At 42.3% G+C, this 14,569-nt stretch overlaps 1 protein-coding gene across 1 annotated transcript in view; it reads left to right on the top strand.

Moving 5' to 3' along the window:
* Nucleotides 1–14,569, top strand: part of LOC120053303 (testin-like) — a 39,528-nt gene that overhangs the window by 16,839 nt on the left and 8,120 nt on the right. Inside the window, exons 3-4 of the mRNA XM_039000434.1 lie at nt 2,899–3,388; nt 4,056–4,994. Of these exons, the coding sequence (XP_038856362.1) occupies nt 2,899–3,388; nt 4,056–4,994 (1,429 nt within the window). The remainder of the gene's footprint in view (nt 1–2,898; nt 3,389–4,055; nt 4,995–14,569) is intronic.

Here is a 14,569-nt window from a genome sequence, read left to right as displayed (position 1 = left end):
AAGTTGTGGCAAAATGGCTTAAGGACAACAAAGTCAATGTATTGGAGTGGCCATCACAAAGCCCTGACGTCAATCCTATGGAAAATGTGTGGGCAGAACTGAAAAAGTGTGTGCGAGCAAGGAGGCCTACAAACCTGACTCAGTTACACCAGCTCTGTCAGGAGGAATGGGCCAACATTCACCCAACTTATTCTGGGAAGCTTGTGGAAGATTACCTGAAACGTTTGACTAATTGACTGTATGTAAACTTCTGACCCACTGGGAATGTGATGAAAGAAATAAAAGCTGAAATAAATAATTCTCAACTATTATTCAAACATTTCAGTCTTAAAATAAAGTGGTGATCCTAACTGACCTAAGACAGGGAATATTTACTTGTATTACATGTCAGGAATTGTGAAAAACTGAGTTTAAATGTATTTGGCTGAGGTGTACAGTATGTAATCCTCCAACTTCAACTGTACATTGCCTTGTTTTCCTTTTTTTTTTACAGCTTCGCTGTCTTATTAGGTTTTGTGCTCACGCAGTGGAGCTTATATGATATTGAGTTGCATTGATATTTGTTTACATAGACGGCTAAGAAGTTGCTTGTTTTGTCCCGTTTCTACCGATGCAATTCATTTGGATACTTTCCTAGCTACGTAACTAATCAGCTAACATTGGCAAACTCTGTAGTTAGTTGGTCAGGCAAAAAATAGAGAGGAAGCAGGGGGAGAGGAGGAAGCAGAGGGAGAGCACACCCGAGAGGGGAGCCTACGTTTCCATGAAGTGTGTCTGCCCCAAGTCCCACCATTCACCGATGTACCACATAGCCTGGAACTAAAGTGACAGTAGCAAGGGTTTTGGAGTCGTTTTTGAAAGTGGTAGGAGTCTGTTGTTTAACACCAACATGTCCTCCACCACATCCACTGAATCCACATCCACAGTTACTGAATTGTTGTCAAGGTAGCCTACTCTTTCCACATTTTGTGTCTGGCCTAGTTTGTACCTAATCGTATTGAGAGAGGTTATATACATTTTTAAATAGTATCTGAATAGTTGTTTGCATTTTTACATTGTTACGGAAGTAAGAATCGTTGTCAATCAAATAGCCTACTTTGTGTGGGTTTTGAAATACTTTCTGAATATTGTCCACTGGTCACATTTTGGATAATTTTTAACATATTTATATGTAAATAATATTTATAAGTAGAATGTATTTTTCTTGGTACATTTTTGCGTGAGTAATTTAGTCATTTAATACAATTTAAATACTCTAGGGTTTTTTGTTGTTTTGAGTGTTAATGGTTTTTTGATAATGTCTTTACACAATGTCTTTACACGTGACAAAATTACATGAATGTGGTGTCATATTCATTAAAGGTTGAGGTTGTGCTTTTTAAAACTAAGTTAACTTGTAATTGTTCTTTGTTTGTTTGTTTATCTTGAATATTCTCAGTAATCTATAGCGGGGGTTCCCAAACCTTTTCACTCAGGCCCCCCTTCCAGCATTGGGGAACATTCATGGCATAAACTGTTCACACCACTCTTGTTGGCGGAAATAACATTTTGCAGTTTTAAAGCAAATTTTCTTGCAATTGTATAGATTTTGCCATATCTAATGTGTATTCATGTGATATTTGAGTGACTCAAACATTACGACAAAATCTATGGGCAAAAAAACCTAGCTAAAAAAACATTGCTAGAATATCAGGACCTCTGGAATGCTTGATAGGAATATTAAGGCCTTTCAAATTCCACGAGAGAACAGCTAGTGTTGACATTGTTTTTCTAAAATGTAATTGTTATCTTTAGTATTGATAAGCCAATAGATGTCAAATAAAAAGCAGGACCACAGGGAAACCCAACCATTGGTCACTCCCCACCCAGAAGACCCTTTCTATAAATCGTTCCCCCTTACCCAGCCCCCCTCCTCCCTAGCCCTTAGCCCTCCAACCGGGGTTTACCCCACCCTGCACTGTAATTACAGGGTTGTGGCATAACGCCGAGTGGCAGCCTGAGATCTCCTAAGCAACATATTTTTGGTCTTTGAGTAGGTACTGTATATATAATAATATTATTAAAGTAAAACTAAATAAGTAACCAATTTAGACCTTTACAATTAAATTAGCAGACATGAGGATTAGGAGTGGGTAATGAAAAAAAACAACAAGGTATGACAGATATGCAAGCCTGAATGTCTGAACAGTAACACAAAAAATAGGATAGCTGTAGGATCCATATATTGTCCATTGTTCATTAATTGGCATCAATGCTCAGCAATGCTGAGCAATAATAGGAATATTGTTCCTTGTACCCTAACATGAGGGGTATCCTCATCATTCTCTTATGCTTCGTGCAGCATCATAGCCATAGGCTAAGCTGCATGATTGTACATGGAAAGCATACCTGAATAATGAGCCAGTAATGGGGTTCCATCTGGCGGCTTGTCCCCTTGTGGGTTGGGTTTGATGTGCTTCTTGAAGAAGTCTTGAGCTTCATTGGCAGTGGAAAACGTGTGTGTTGTGTTTCTGGAAGGTCAAAATGAGTTTTGCCGGGTGGATGAAGCCACATCTCAGGTTTAGCTGGCATAGCTGGGATCTCACCTCGTTTTAGGTCTCCCTTTGTTTTAGCAGTTCGGACCTCAAGGGGTGCACATTTTGGTTTTTGCCCTAGCACTACACAGCTCATTCAAGTAATCAACTACTCATCAAGCTGTGTAGTGCTAGGGCAAAAAACAAAACCTGCACCCCTTGGTGTCCCGAGGACCGAGTTTGGGAAACGCTGCTAAAGGGCCTACTGTTTTTCCTGGTCAGATGATCATTAAGGAAACCTATACATTTGAGAGTGCTTAGGCACAACCAAAAATATATTCTAACCTAACCCATTCCCTTTCCTTATTGATTTTCCCCTCCACAGAAAAATCTGCCGGAACTGTAAGTGTGGCCTGATGGACCACGATGTTCAGATGAACTCTGAGGATAACAGGAAGGTTGGCAAGCTGTTTGAGGACACCAAGTACACGGGTCTCGTCGCCAAGCTCAAGACAGACGGCGACCCCACATACAAGGGCAACCAGGTCACCTTCTCCATCTCCTCCAGCCCCATGTCAGCCACCGCTGTACCATACAGTCCCCACACTGTGCCAGCCAATGCTGGGGCTGGGGCCGGTGCTGGATCTTGGGGCGAAGTTGGGGCGGGGGCCGTAGCTGGGTCTGGTGCTAGGAATGGTGCTGGAGCTGGTGCCGGTTATGGGGCCAGTGCTGGGGCTGGTGCTGGGCCCGCTACCATGTCTAAACCAGGGGCAATCAGACCTAATGCTGTGTCAGTCAATGTCGTGCCAGTCAGGAAGGATGCCGTGATGTCTGTCACCTACGAGTGGGCACCACCAGGGGTCAAACAGTATATGGTAAGGGTATAACTACTGTATCATAGGATTTTAAATACCTAGGAATCCCAAGAGTAGTGTACACGGGTCTGAATCTGAAAGAATCTGGTGCTGTTCCCTTGGCATGATGCTATTCATTCTAGAAGCAAAGTCATCATAATGTGCTGTACAATGAAATATTATTAAAATCTTGAGGTTGCAATATAATATACTTATGGGTCTGTAGTTGGTCTGGTTCAGTTCACTAAACAAGGCATTGGTGTATTGTAATGGAAGATATTGTCCACTAGAGGTCACTGACTTGAAGTTCTGTGCCACCAGTGCTCATGATCTCTTTGTATCCCTCAACAAGCAAATATGTGTTCTTTAGGGAGAGGTTGTAAGTTGTCCTCTAATAGCTGGCTGCCTCTCCCCAATTCTCCCTTAACTACATCAGTTCATTAACACAGCTTAATTTTAGTCTGTTCCTTTCTGCCTCTTTATCTCTGTATCTCTATCATTTTTGTTTTCACTCTCTCTCTATTTGTGCCTATGACTCTTCCTTCCTCCCTTTTTATGTCCTTTCTGCCCCTCCTCTCATTGTCTCTCTCCCTCTCTTCTCCTATCTTCCCCTCCCTCTCTCTTCTCCTCCCATCTCCTTTACAAAGTCCTGATATCCTCTCTCTCCTCTCCACTTTGCCCTCATCAGGCGGTCCGCTACATTGAGCTCCTGCCCCCAGAGAGGCGTCCCATAGCGGGCACGGAGGGTGCAGCCTACCGCCGGCAACAGATGGCAGTGCAGCTACCGGAGCACGACCAGGACCCGGCCAAGTGCCACGAGCTGACCCCCGCAGAGGTCAAACAGATGCAGCAGTTCGTCCGCAAGTACAAGGACGAGGCCCTGGGAGTGGGAGACATCAAGCTGCCCGAGGAGATGATGGGACAGGGTCTGGGTCAGGAGAGAGGACCAGGACAGGGAGCACCAGGCATGGGAGCACCAGGGATGGGAGCACCAGGGATGGGAGCACCAGGCATGGGAGCACCAGGCATGGGAGCACCAGGGATGGGAGGACCAGGACAGGGAGGACCAGGGATGAGAGGACCAGGGATGAGAGGACCAGGGATGGGAGGACCAGGGATGGGAGCACCAGGCATGGGAGCACCAGGCATGGGAGCACCAGGGATGGGAGGACCAGGACAGGGAGGACCAGGACAGGGAGGACCAGGACAGGGAGGACCAGGCATGGGAGGACCAGGCATGGGAGGACCAGGCATGGGAGGACCAGGGATGGGAGGACCAGGACAGGGAGGACCAGGACAGGGAGGACCAGGACAGGGAGGACCAGGACAGGGAGGACCAGGGATGGGAGGACCAGGACAGGGAGGACCAGGGATGGCAGAACACCCAGGGATGGCAACAGCTGGGGGAGCCTTTGGGCCTGCAGGTCCTGGTCTTCGGACTAGACCCGGGGCTGGGGGTGCACTTGGGCCAGCCGGACCAGTTCAGCCTGGGATGTGGGCTGGGGGTTACCCTGGGGCAGGAAAGGGTGCACCAGAAGACATGGGTACTGCTGCCACCACTACCGCTGGGTCAATGGGCACTCCGGGAGCCCCTGGACCTCATCTGGCTGGGCCCTGTGGACAATACGTAAGTGAGTGAGTGTGAGAGAGAGAGAGAGAATTGTGAATGACTGTGCTGGTTGTAACTTCCCCATCGTGGATTTAAAAGCACTGGCTAGGTTTAATCAATGTGACACCCACCTAGGGCTGGACCGGTTTGGGTTTTTACCTTACCTTCTATAACGGTATTTCAATGTTTTGTTTGTTAAATAAGATACGCAACTCCAGCGCGTGTAATGTCAGTTTATATAGTTTACTCCATTTGTTACTTGCAAGTCGTCGCTCTCCATTTCCTGCATGCCACTTCCCACAACAAGCCCTGCCCCTGAAGGAGAGCAGTTGTTGGTGTTGCTCGACCATGGAGTCATGAGCACTTCACTTGCCGTTCATTCTGCATGGTCAGACGCAACAAGATGTTGGTGACAATGATGCTGCTTTCAAAGCTTTCTATAACTGCACTTCATTTGTGTATCTTACTGTCTGAAAACAGCTAGTTTGTCTTTTCTTAGCAAGTTGTGGCTAAAATAAATTGTGTTAGCTGCTAAAGCTAATTGCTAGTTAGTTGGCTAGCTAGCTAGTTTGTAATCAGAGTCAGAGCAAACCTAACTAGCTAATACAGCCTGATACCAGTGCTGGTGTACCCATACAGAAAAGTAATAAATGGCCTTATACATGTATATCAAAGAACGTGACATATATTTTAAAATATATTCTCATATATTTTAAAACATATATAAATCTCATACAAAACAATATCATATGGATATGTATTTTCATCATGAAAAATTTACTCAGAATATTCCTTTTTATTTGTTCGATGCATTTAATTGCTTTGAAATGTGTTCCAGAAATGTTTTTATTTTTTACATGGCATATAATCTCACATGTGGGATGAATTATTTTCTAATTTAGTGTTAGGCAACCTTGTGACTAATTTGTCGTATCTTTGTATCTACTGTAAATGTTGCCATCTCATTTTGAGATTAGTTTGAGATGGTGTAGACTATTGTAGGTTTATAGTTTCTGTTTTGAAAACGCACAGAAACCTATCTAAGTATGAATGTTTATTTTCATTCACTATAGTTGTGGTTGCCCATAAGGTTATGGAATCACATTGTGTTCATAACACGTGGTTTAGGTATTGTTGTAATCAATGACTGTATATTGTTGTAATCCACTATTATTTTGGGCTGAGTCCTCCAAGGATTTCCATTGGGAATTTTTTATGCCTGTTGCCACCAGCAGGGGGTGAGGAAGCACAGCGGTTTGCGTCTCCCCTCCCCTCAACAACACTTGAAGAAGACGCCTGTGACAACTTTTACTGTTTCTCCTACTCTTAAAAAAAAAAAAATTATCTTAAACAGGTATGTAGTGTACACAAGCACATTGTCTACAGAAAATGTTAGTCAAAATGGTTATCTGAGTGATACTTACCTTTTATGTTGAAATTGTAAAGTTTTTAAATCTGTAAATTGATTGAGGGAAAACTGTTAGCGATCTTGACATAGAGATGACTGGGTTTGTGGTTGCTAAGCAAGGCTAGCCCATAGAATAACATAAGAAAAAATGGCGCCAGATAATATTCTGTTTTGAATTTATTGATTTAGCTATAGCTCCTCTGAGGTAATATTGTAGTTTGATTTCTACTCGTTTGTATGGTCTAGGCCCTGACATCTCCCCATCCAAGTGTTATATATTACAGAGTTGTATTTTTTTGTTTAAACTCTATACACTAACTACGCTAACGCTAGCCTGTTAAGCCTATACGGTATTAGCTTAGCGGCTAACGTAAACTCACCCCATTCCGTACAAATGTGCGCAACCGCAACATTCAAACGAGGCTACAAAGAAAACTAATGGGACTGTAGCGACTGTGTTGACTTCAAAATCGGGGGTGTGAACTAGGTTTCTATTCAAGCATTGATCGACATGGTAATGGCTCTATAGTATTGGAGAAAAGTTGATAACGGACCCTCCGTTACATCGTGACGTGTCATGTCGTAACGTACAGCACGCATAAAGCAACTATTTCTGTCTTACAATCTCTCTCCACCAGGTGTAGCACTTCTCTCATCGTTTAAAAACAAGAAATGGACAGTGACGGGGGTAAGGGGGGATACCTAGTAATTTTTTGCATCATCATTGCATGCGATCATCATTCTCAAAGCCGCTGTTTACTTCTAAGATCACTTTAGCACCGCCCTAAAAACCCGATTCAAATTTGACACAAACCTTCAAATAGGTATGTAATGACACATTATATAAACTCTTTATAGTGTTTTATTTACATTTTAGAGGCGATAAGGTGATAAGTTGGACAGATCGAGTAGAAAAAAAGCAATTTTCCCACACAACATCTCTCCTTCTCACTATCACGCATTAGTTTCGCTTCCCCACCCGCCATTTTTAAAAGACCCGACGGGGCTCATTGCCTGCTTGAATTATGCAGAAACGGGCAGCGTTTAGGTCATGTAATTGATCATGTTGGAAAGGGGAGAAATTGTGCTTTACAATGGTATTGACATTACAGTTGATCTGGAAGTATTACGTTTTTGGGGCGCTAAAATAAGAGCAATTGTACGGACCAAGGCGATGTACGAGTTTACGTGAGTTTACGTTAACGTTAGCTGGCTCAGTATTGAGATGACTACTGGTTTATGGTTCATTTAGCTATTTAAAGGCATTTTTATTGAAACATAGTACATGAGATTAAGATAAATACTGAGAAGGTTTATTTTTTAATACAAGTCAATGTATTAGCTAGTATGACTTTTTAAATACAGAGGATATATTATGTTACAATACTTTTTAGTCTTTTACAACATCTGACTGAATTATTGATGTTTTGCAGATGGAAATTCACCCTGGCTCAAACGTTACAGTCCTAAAGAACGTCTGGAGGGCAGCCATGCAACCAGGCCAACAGTTCCACTACAATGGCAACAGCACTTTTGTGTGGTTTAGATCGGGTTTCCCCAAACTTTTTGCCCAAGCACTACACAGCTGATTCAAATAACTAACTCATAATCGAGCTTTGATTATTTGAATCAGCTGTGTAGTGCTAAGGCAAAAACCAAAGCGTGCACCCAGGGGGGGCCGGGCCCCAGGACCGAGTTTGGGAAACACTGCTTTAGATGTTGACATGTTGCTGAAAAACAACCTGAGAGGTATGTACATATATTATATAGACTGCAGAATTAGAATGATTAGAAGGGGAATAAGCCCTTAGATCATGGCTAGGAGGGGCTCTGCCTTGGAGGTGAGGGAGGAGCTTTCTCAGGCTCAATAGTTTGAAGAAGATAATTTCAGATCATTTTTTGGGGGGGGGTCTCTATCTCAGAATACACATATAAGGATAACAGGTGTTGTGTCAGAGATACATCGCCTATGAAAAGAGGCTACTTACTGTTCACCCAAACCAATGCTGTTTTGGATGGGAATGTCCGCTCCACTCGTTGTAATTCTATGCGACAATGGCTATGGTCCAGTATGTTCAGTGCCTTTGGGAAAATTATTCAGACCCCTTTTTCCACATTTTGTTACATTACAGCCTTATTCTAAAATCAATCTAAACACAATACCCCATAATGATGAATCAAAAACAGGTTTTTAGAAATGTTTGCAAATGTATTACGAATATAAAACTGAAATAGTACATTTACATAAGTATTCAGACCCTTTACTCAGTACTATGTTGAAGCACTTTTGGCAGCGATAACAGCATCGAGTCTTCTTGGGTATGACGCTACAAGCTTGGTACACCTGTATTTGGGGAGTTTCTCCCATTCTCTGCAGATCTTCTCATGCTCTGTCAGGTTGGATGGGGAGCGTTGCTGCACAGCTATTTTCAGGTCTCTCCAGAGATGTTTGATTGGGTTCAAGTCCGGGCTCTAGCTGGGCCACTCAAGGACATTCAGAGACTTGTTCGGAAGCCACTCCTGGGTTGTCTTGGCTGTGTGGTTATGGTCGTTCTCCTGTTGGAAGGTGAACCTTCGCCCCAGTCTGAGGTCCTGAGCACTCTGGAGCAGATTTTCATCAAGGATCTCTCTGTACTTTGGTCTGTTCATCTTTGCCTCGATCCTGACTAGTCTCCCAGTCCTTCCCGCTGAAAAACATCCCCACAGCATGGTGCTGCCACCACCATGCTTCACCGTAGGGATGGTGACCAGGCTTCTCCCAGATGTGACGCTTGGCATTCAGGCCAAAGAGTTCAATCTTGGTTTCATCAGACCAGAGAATCTTGTCCTTTTAGGTGCATTTTGGCAAACTCCAAGTGGCCTGTCATGTGCCTTTTACTGAGGAGTGGCTTCCGTCTGGCCACACTACCATAATGGCCTGATTGATGGAGTGCTACAGAGATGGTTGTCCTTCTGGAAACTTCTGGAAGTTTCTCCCATCTCCACAGAGGAACTCTAGAGCTCTGTCAGAGTGACCATCGGGGTTTTTGGTCACCTCCCTGACCAAGGCTCTTCTCCACTGATTGCTCAGTTCGGCCGGGCGGCCAGCTCTAGGAAGAGCCTTGGTGGTTCCAAACTGCTTCCATTTAAGAATGATGTAGGCCACTGTGTTCTTGGGGACCTTCAGACATGTTTTGGTAACCTTCCCCAGATCTGTGCCTCGACACAATCCTGTCTCGGAGCTGTACGGACAATTCCTTCGACCTCATGGCTTAGTTTTTGCTCTGACATGCACTTTCAACTGTGGGACATTTACATTTAAGTCATTTAGCAGACGCTCTTATCCAGAGCGACTTACAAATTGGAAAGTTCATACATATTCATCCTGGTCCCCCCGTGGGAATTGAACCCTGGTCCCCCCGTGGGAAATGAACCCACAACCCTGGCGTTGCAAGCGCCATGCTCTACCAACTGAGCCACACGGTTTGGGACCTTATATAGACAGATGTGTGCCTTTCCAAATCATGACAAATCAATTGAATTTACCACAGGTGGACTCGAATCAAGTTGTAGAAACATCTCAAGGGTGATCAACGGAAACAGGATGAACTTGAGCTGATTTTCGGTTTGAATACTCATGTAAAGTATTTTGCACCTGAGCTCAATTTCGAGTCTCTTAGCAAAGGATCTAAATAAGGTAATTTTTTTATATACATTTGAAAAAATATGTCAAAAAAATAATTATAATAATTCGCTCTGTCATTATGGAGTATTGTGTGTAGATTGCTGCGTATTTTTTTTCTTCATGTTTTCGAATAAGGCTGTAACGTAACAAAATGTGGAAAAAGTCAACGGTCTGAATACTTTCTGAACGCACTGTATATGTATGTATTATTTGTAGCGTTGTACACATAAGCCAGAGTCATTATCTTCAGACCTAACTAAAATTGTAATATCTGGCTGTGTCATTATACATAACGATGGTATTTATGAGATCATCTGACTCTGGGTAATTAGAAAAACAACCAATAATCTCCAAATCTCTCAGTATCACTTTAAAAATGAATTGCCCATTTAATAAATTGAAGATGATAAAGGGATAGTTAACTAATTTTTACACCTTATAGTCAGTTTTTTTGTTAGCCATCTATGTGGGTGATGGGGGCAATTAGACAAAGTTCAATGTTTGTGGCCAAATCCCCTCAAGTTCAAAGTGGCTATTTGAACAACTCTGAAACATGGATTACAGTTTCTGCTGGCCCATAGACTACTTTCAGGGTAAGGAACCATCTGACTGGCTATGAGCTGTAAAAAAAATAATTACTATCCCTTAATTTAATTTACAATTCAATCATTGCACATAGGGCATTAATGGTCAAGGATTTCTTATTAAACTGAATCTGATAATCTTTTCACAAAATTGTTTCCATAAAAAAATAATATGCATTCATGACCCCAAACCTAACCCCTAACTGTTCTATGTACTCTTTATCTTGTATTTGTTGCTTTCTTTCCACAGATGCTGTCATGAAGCGATTCCCTGGTGCAACAAAGTGGGAACGGCTTAAAACAGTAAAATGGCTGAATTGAGAAGCGAAGAGAACATTTTTAAATGAATAGGATTAAATGTTGTTTTTGTGTCATTTGTTCTAATGTTTTATTACCATCACTACAAGTATCACTGAAATAATTATCCCCTAACATACGGTGCGTTCGGAAGGTATTCAGACCCCTGGACTTTTTCTTCAACGAAGTACTGCATAAAGGGTCTGAATACTTATGTCAAATTGTAGTGTGTCACCATACATGTTAACAATATGTGTTAACATTTACAGTGAATTTTTCCACATTTTGTTACGTTACCCCTTTGCTATGAGACTTGAAACCTGTTTTTACTTTGTCATTATGGGGTATTGTGTGTAAATTGATGAGGAATAAAACAATTCAATCAATTTTAGAATAAGTCTATAACGTAACAAAATGTGGAAAAAGTCAAGGGGCCTGAATTCTTCCCAAATTCACTGTATATGCTAACACATATTGTTAACATGTATTGTGACATACACTACATGGCCAAAAGTATGTGGATACTCCTTCAATGTAGTGGATTAGGCTATTTCAGCAACACCCGTTGCTGACATGTGTATAAAATCAAGCACACAGCCATGCAATGTCCATAGAGAAACATTGACTGTAGAATGGCCTGTGCTGAAGAGCTCTGTGACTTTCAACGTGGCACCATCATAGGATAACACCTTTCCAACAAGTCAGTTCGTCAAATTTCAGCACTAATCAACTGTAAGTGCTGTTATTGTGAAGTTGAAACATCTAGGAGCAACAACGGCTCAGCTGAAAGCCACACAAGCTCACAGAACGGGATCGCCGAGTGCTGAAGTGAGTAAAAATAGTCTGTCCTTGGATGCACCACTCACTACTGAGTTCCAAACTGCCTCTGGAAGCAACGTCAGCACAATAACTGTTTGTCGGGAGCTTCATGAAATGGGTTTCCATGGCCGAGCAACCGTACGCAAGTCTAAGATCACCATGCACAATGCCAAGCTTCGGCTGGAGTGATGTAAAGCTCGCCGCCATTGGACTTTGGAGCAGCGGAAACGCGTTCTCTGGAGCGATGAATCACGCTTCACGATGCGGCAGTCAATTCTGGGTTTGACAGATGCCAAGATAACGCTACCTGCACGAATGCATATTGCCAACTGTAAAGTTTGGTGGAGGAGGAATAATTGTCTGGGGTTGTTTTTCATGGTTCGGGCTAGGCCCCTTAGTTCCAGTGGAGGGAAATCTTAACGCTACAACATACAATGACATTCTAGACAACTTTTTTACTTCGTGGCAACAGTTTTGGGAAGGCCCTTTAATGTTTCAACATAACAATGGCTCTGTGCACAAAGCGAGGTCCATACAACATACAATACAACACCCCATCAAACACCTTTGGGATGAATTGGAACGCTGACTGCGAGCCAGGCCTAATCGTCCAACATCGTTGCCTGACCTCACTAATACTCTTGTGGCTGATTGGTAGCAAGTGCCCGCAGCAGTGTTCTAACATCTAGTGGAAAGTCTTCCCAGAAGACTGTAGGCTGTTAGATCAACAAAGGGGACCAACTCCATTTTTGGGAATGAAACGATATATAACAATATATATATATATCCTTTCCATATATAATATGTTGTAACCAGAAAAGTGATAAACAAATCAAAATCTATTTGAGATTCTTCAAAGTAGCCATCCTTTGCCTTAATGACAGCTTTGCACACTCTTGGCATTCTCTCAACCAGCATCATGAGGTAGTCACCTAGAATGCATTTCAGTTAACAGGTGTGCCTTGTTAAAAGTTAATTTGTGGAATTTCTTTCTTCATGCGTTTGAGACAATCAGTTGTGTTGTGACAAGGTAGGGGTGGTATACAGAAGATAGCCCTATTTGGTAAAAGACCAAGTCCATATTACGGCAAGAACAGCTCAAATAAGCAAAGAGAAATGACAGTCCATCATTACTTTAAGACATGAAGGTCAGTCAATGTGGAAAATTTCAAGAACTTTGAAAGTTTCTTCAAGTGCTGTCACAAAAACCATCAAGCGCTATGATGAAACTGGCTCTCATCAGGACCGCCACAGGAAAGGAAAACCCAGAATTACCTCTGCTGCAGAGGATAAGTTAATTAGAGTTACCAGCCTCAGAAATTGCAGCCCAAATAAATGCTTCACGTAGTTCAAGTAACAGACACATCTCAACATCAAATGTTCAGAGGAGACTGCGCGAGTCAGGCCTTCATGGTCGAATTGCTGCAAAGAAACCACTACTGAAGGACACCAATAATAAGAAGAGACTTGCTTTTACCAAGAAAAACGAGCAATCGACATTAGACCAGTCTAAATCTGTAATTTGGTCTGATGAGTCTAAATTTGAGACTTTTGGATCCAACTGCACGCAGTGTCTTTGTGAAACGCAGATGGATGATCTCCGCATGTGTAGTTCCCACAGTGAAGCATGGAGGAGGTGTGATGGTGTGCGGGTGCTTTGCTGGTGATACTGTCAGTGATTTATGTAGAATTCAAGGCACACTTAACCAGTATGGCTACCACAGCATTCTGCAGTGATATGCCATCCCATCTGGTTTGCGCTCAGTGGGACTATTATTTATTTTTCAACAGAACAATGACACAACACACCTACAGGCTGTGTAAGAGCTATTTAACCAAGAAGGAGAGTGATGGAGTGCTGCATCAGATGACCTGGCCTCCACAATCACCCGAACGTAACCCAATTGAGATGGTTTGGGATGATTTGGACCGCAGAGTGAAGGAGAAGCAGCCAACAAGTGCTCAGCATATGTCGGAATTCCTTCAAGACTGTTGGAAAAGTATTCCAGGTGAAGCTGGTTGAGAGAATGCCAAGAGTGTGCAAAGTTGTCATCAAGGCAAAGGGTGGCTTCTTTGAAGAATCTAAAATATAACATGTTTTTTATTTGTTTAACACTTTTTTGGGTTACTACATGATTCCATATGTGTTATTTCATAGTTTTGATGTCTTCACTATTATTCTACAATGTAGAAAATAGTAAAAATAAAGAAAACCTCTTGAATGAGTAGGTGTGTCCAAACTTTTGACTGGTACTCTATGTGTAGTCACCTTAGGGCCATGAACTACATAAAGCATTTAGAACTTTTATAATTCAAAAACGTCAAATACTGTCATACCCTCAAAAATGTAAACAATATGGTGATATGATATTTTGGCCATATTTCCCAGCCCTACCCCTGAGCCATTTGATAAATGAGGGGTAATTTCTAAGATTGTTTTCCGCCATCCAATGCTTTTAAATCTATGAGTGGGGAATGAGGGAGTGTACGTAGAGTGGACTTAATCAAAGAGCCGGTATGCACTTCCTCAAAATAGTCCAAATGAATCTAAGATAAATCAAGAAATCTGTCATTTTTGACATTTTGCCAAGGAGGTCTTAGTTACGCAATTTTACATCTATGTTTGGTGAAGTATTTGTCAAGTAAAAAAATGTGCATGAAAAATAGTCGTCTCCCATTGAATCACAACAAACACTTAATGGAAGAATCCCGTCATAATATATACGCTAACCATTTCTACTGGGAAGAATGCGACGGGCTTAATTCCCAGCAGAGAATAGTATCTGGTATTTTAGATATAGAACGTAAATTCAACAGGCCA

Source organism: Salvelinus namaycush, chromosome 9, assembly GCF_016432855.1.
Source record: "Salvelinus namaycush isolate Seneca chromosome 9, SaNama_1.0, whole genome shotgun sequence".
Classification (NCBI taxonomy): Eukaryota; Metazoa; Chordata; class Actinopteri; order Salmoniformes; family Salmonidae; genus Salvelinus; species Salvelinus namaycush.
Note: the sequence above shows the minus strand (reverse complement) of the source record. Positions and strands in the feature narration are given on the sequence as shown.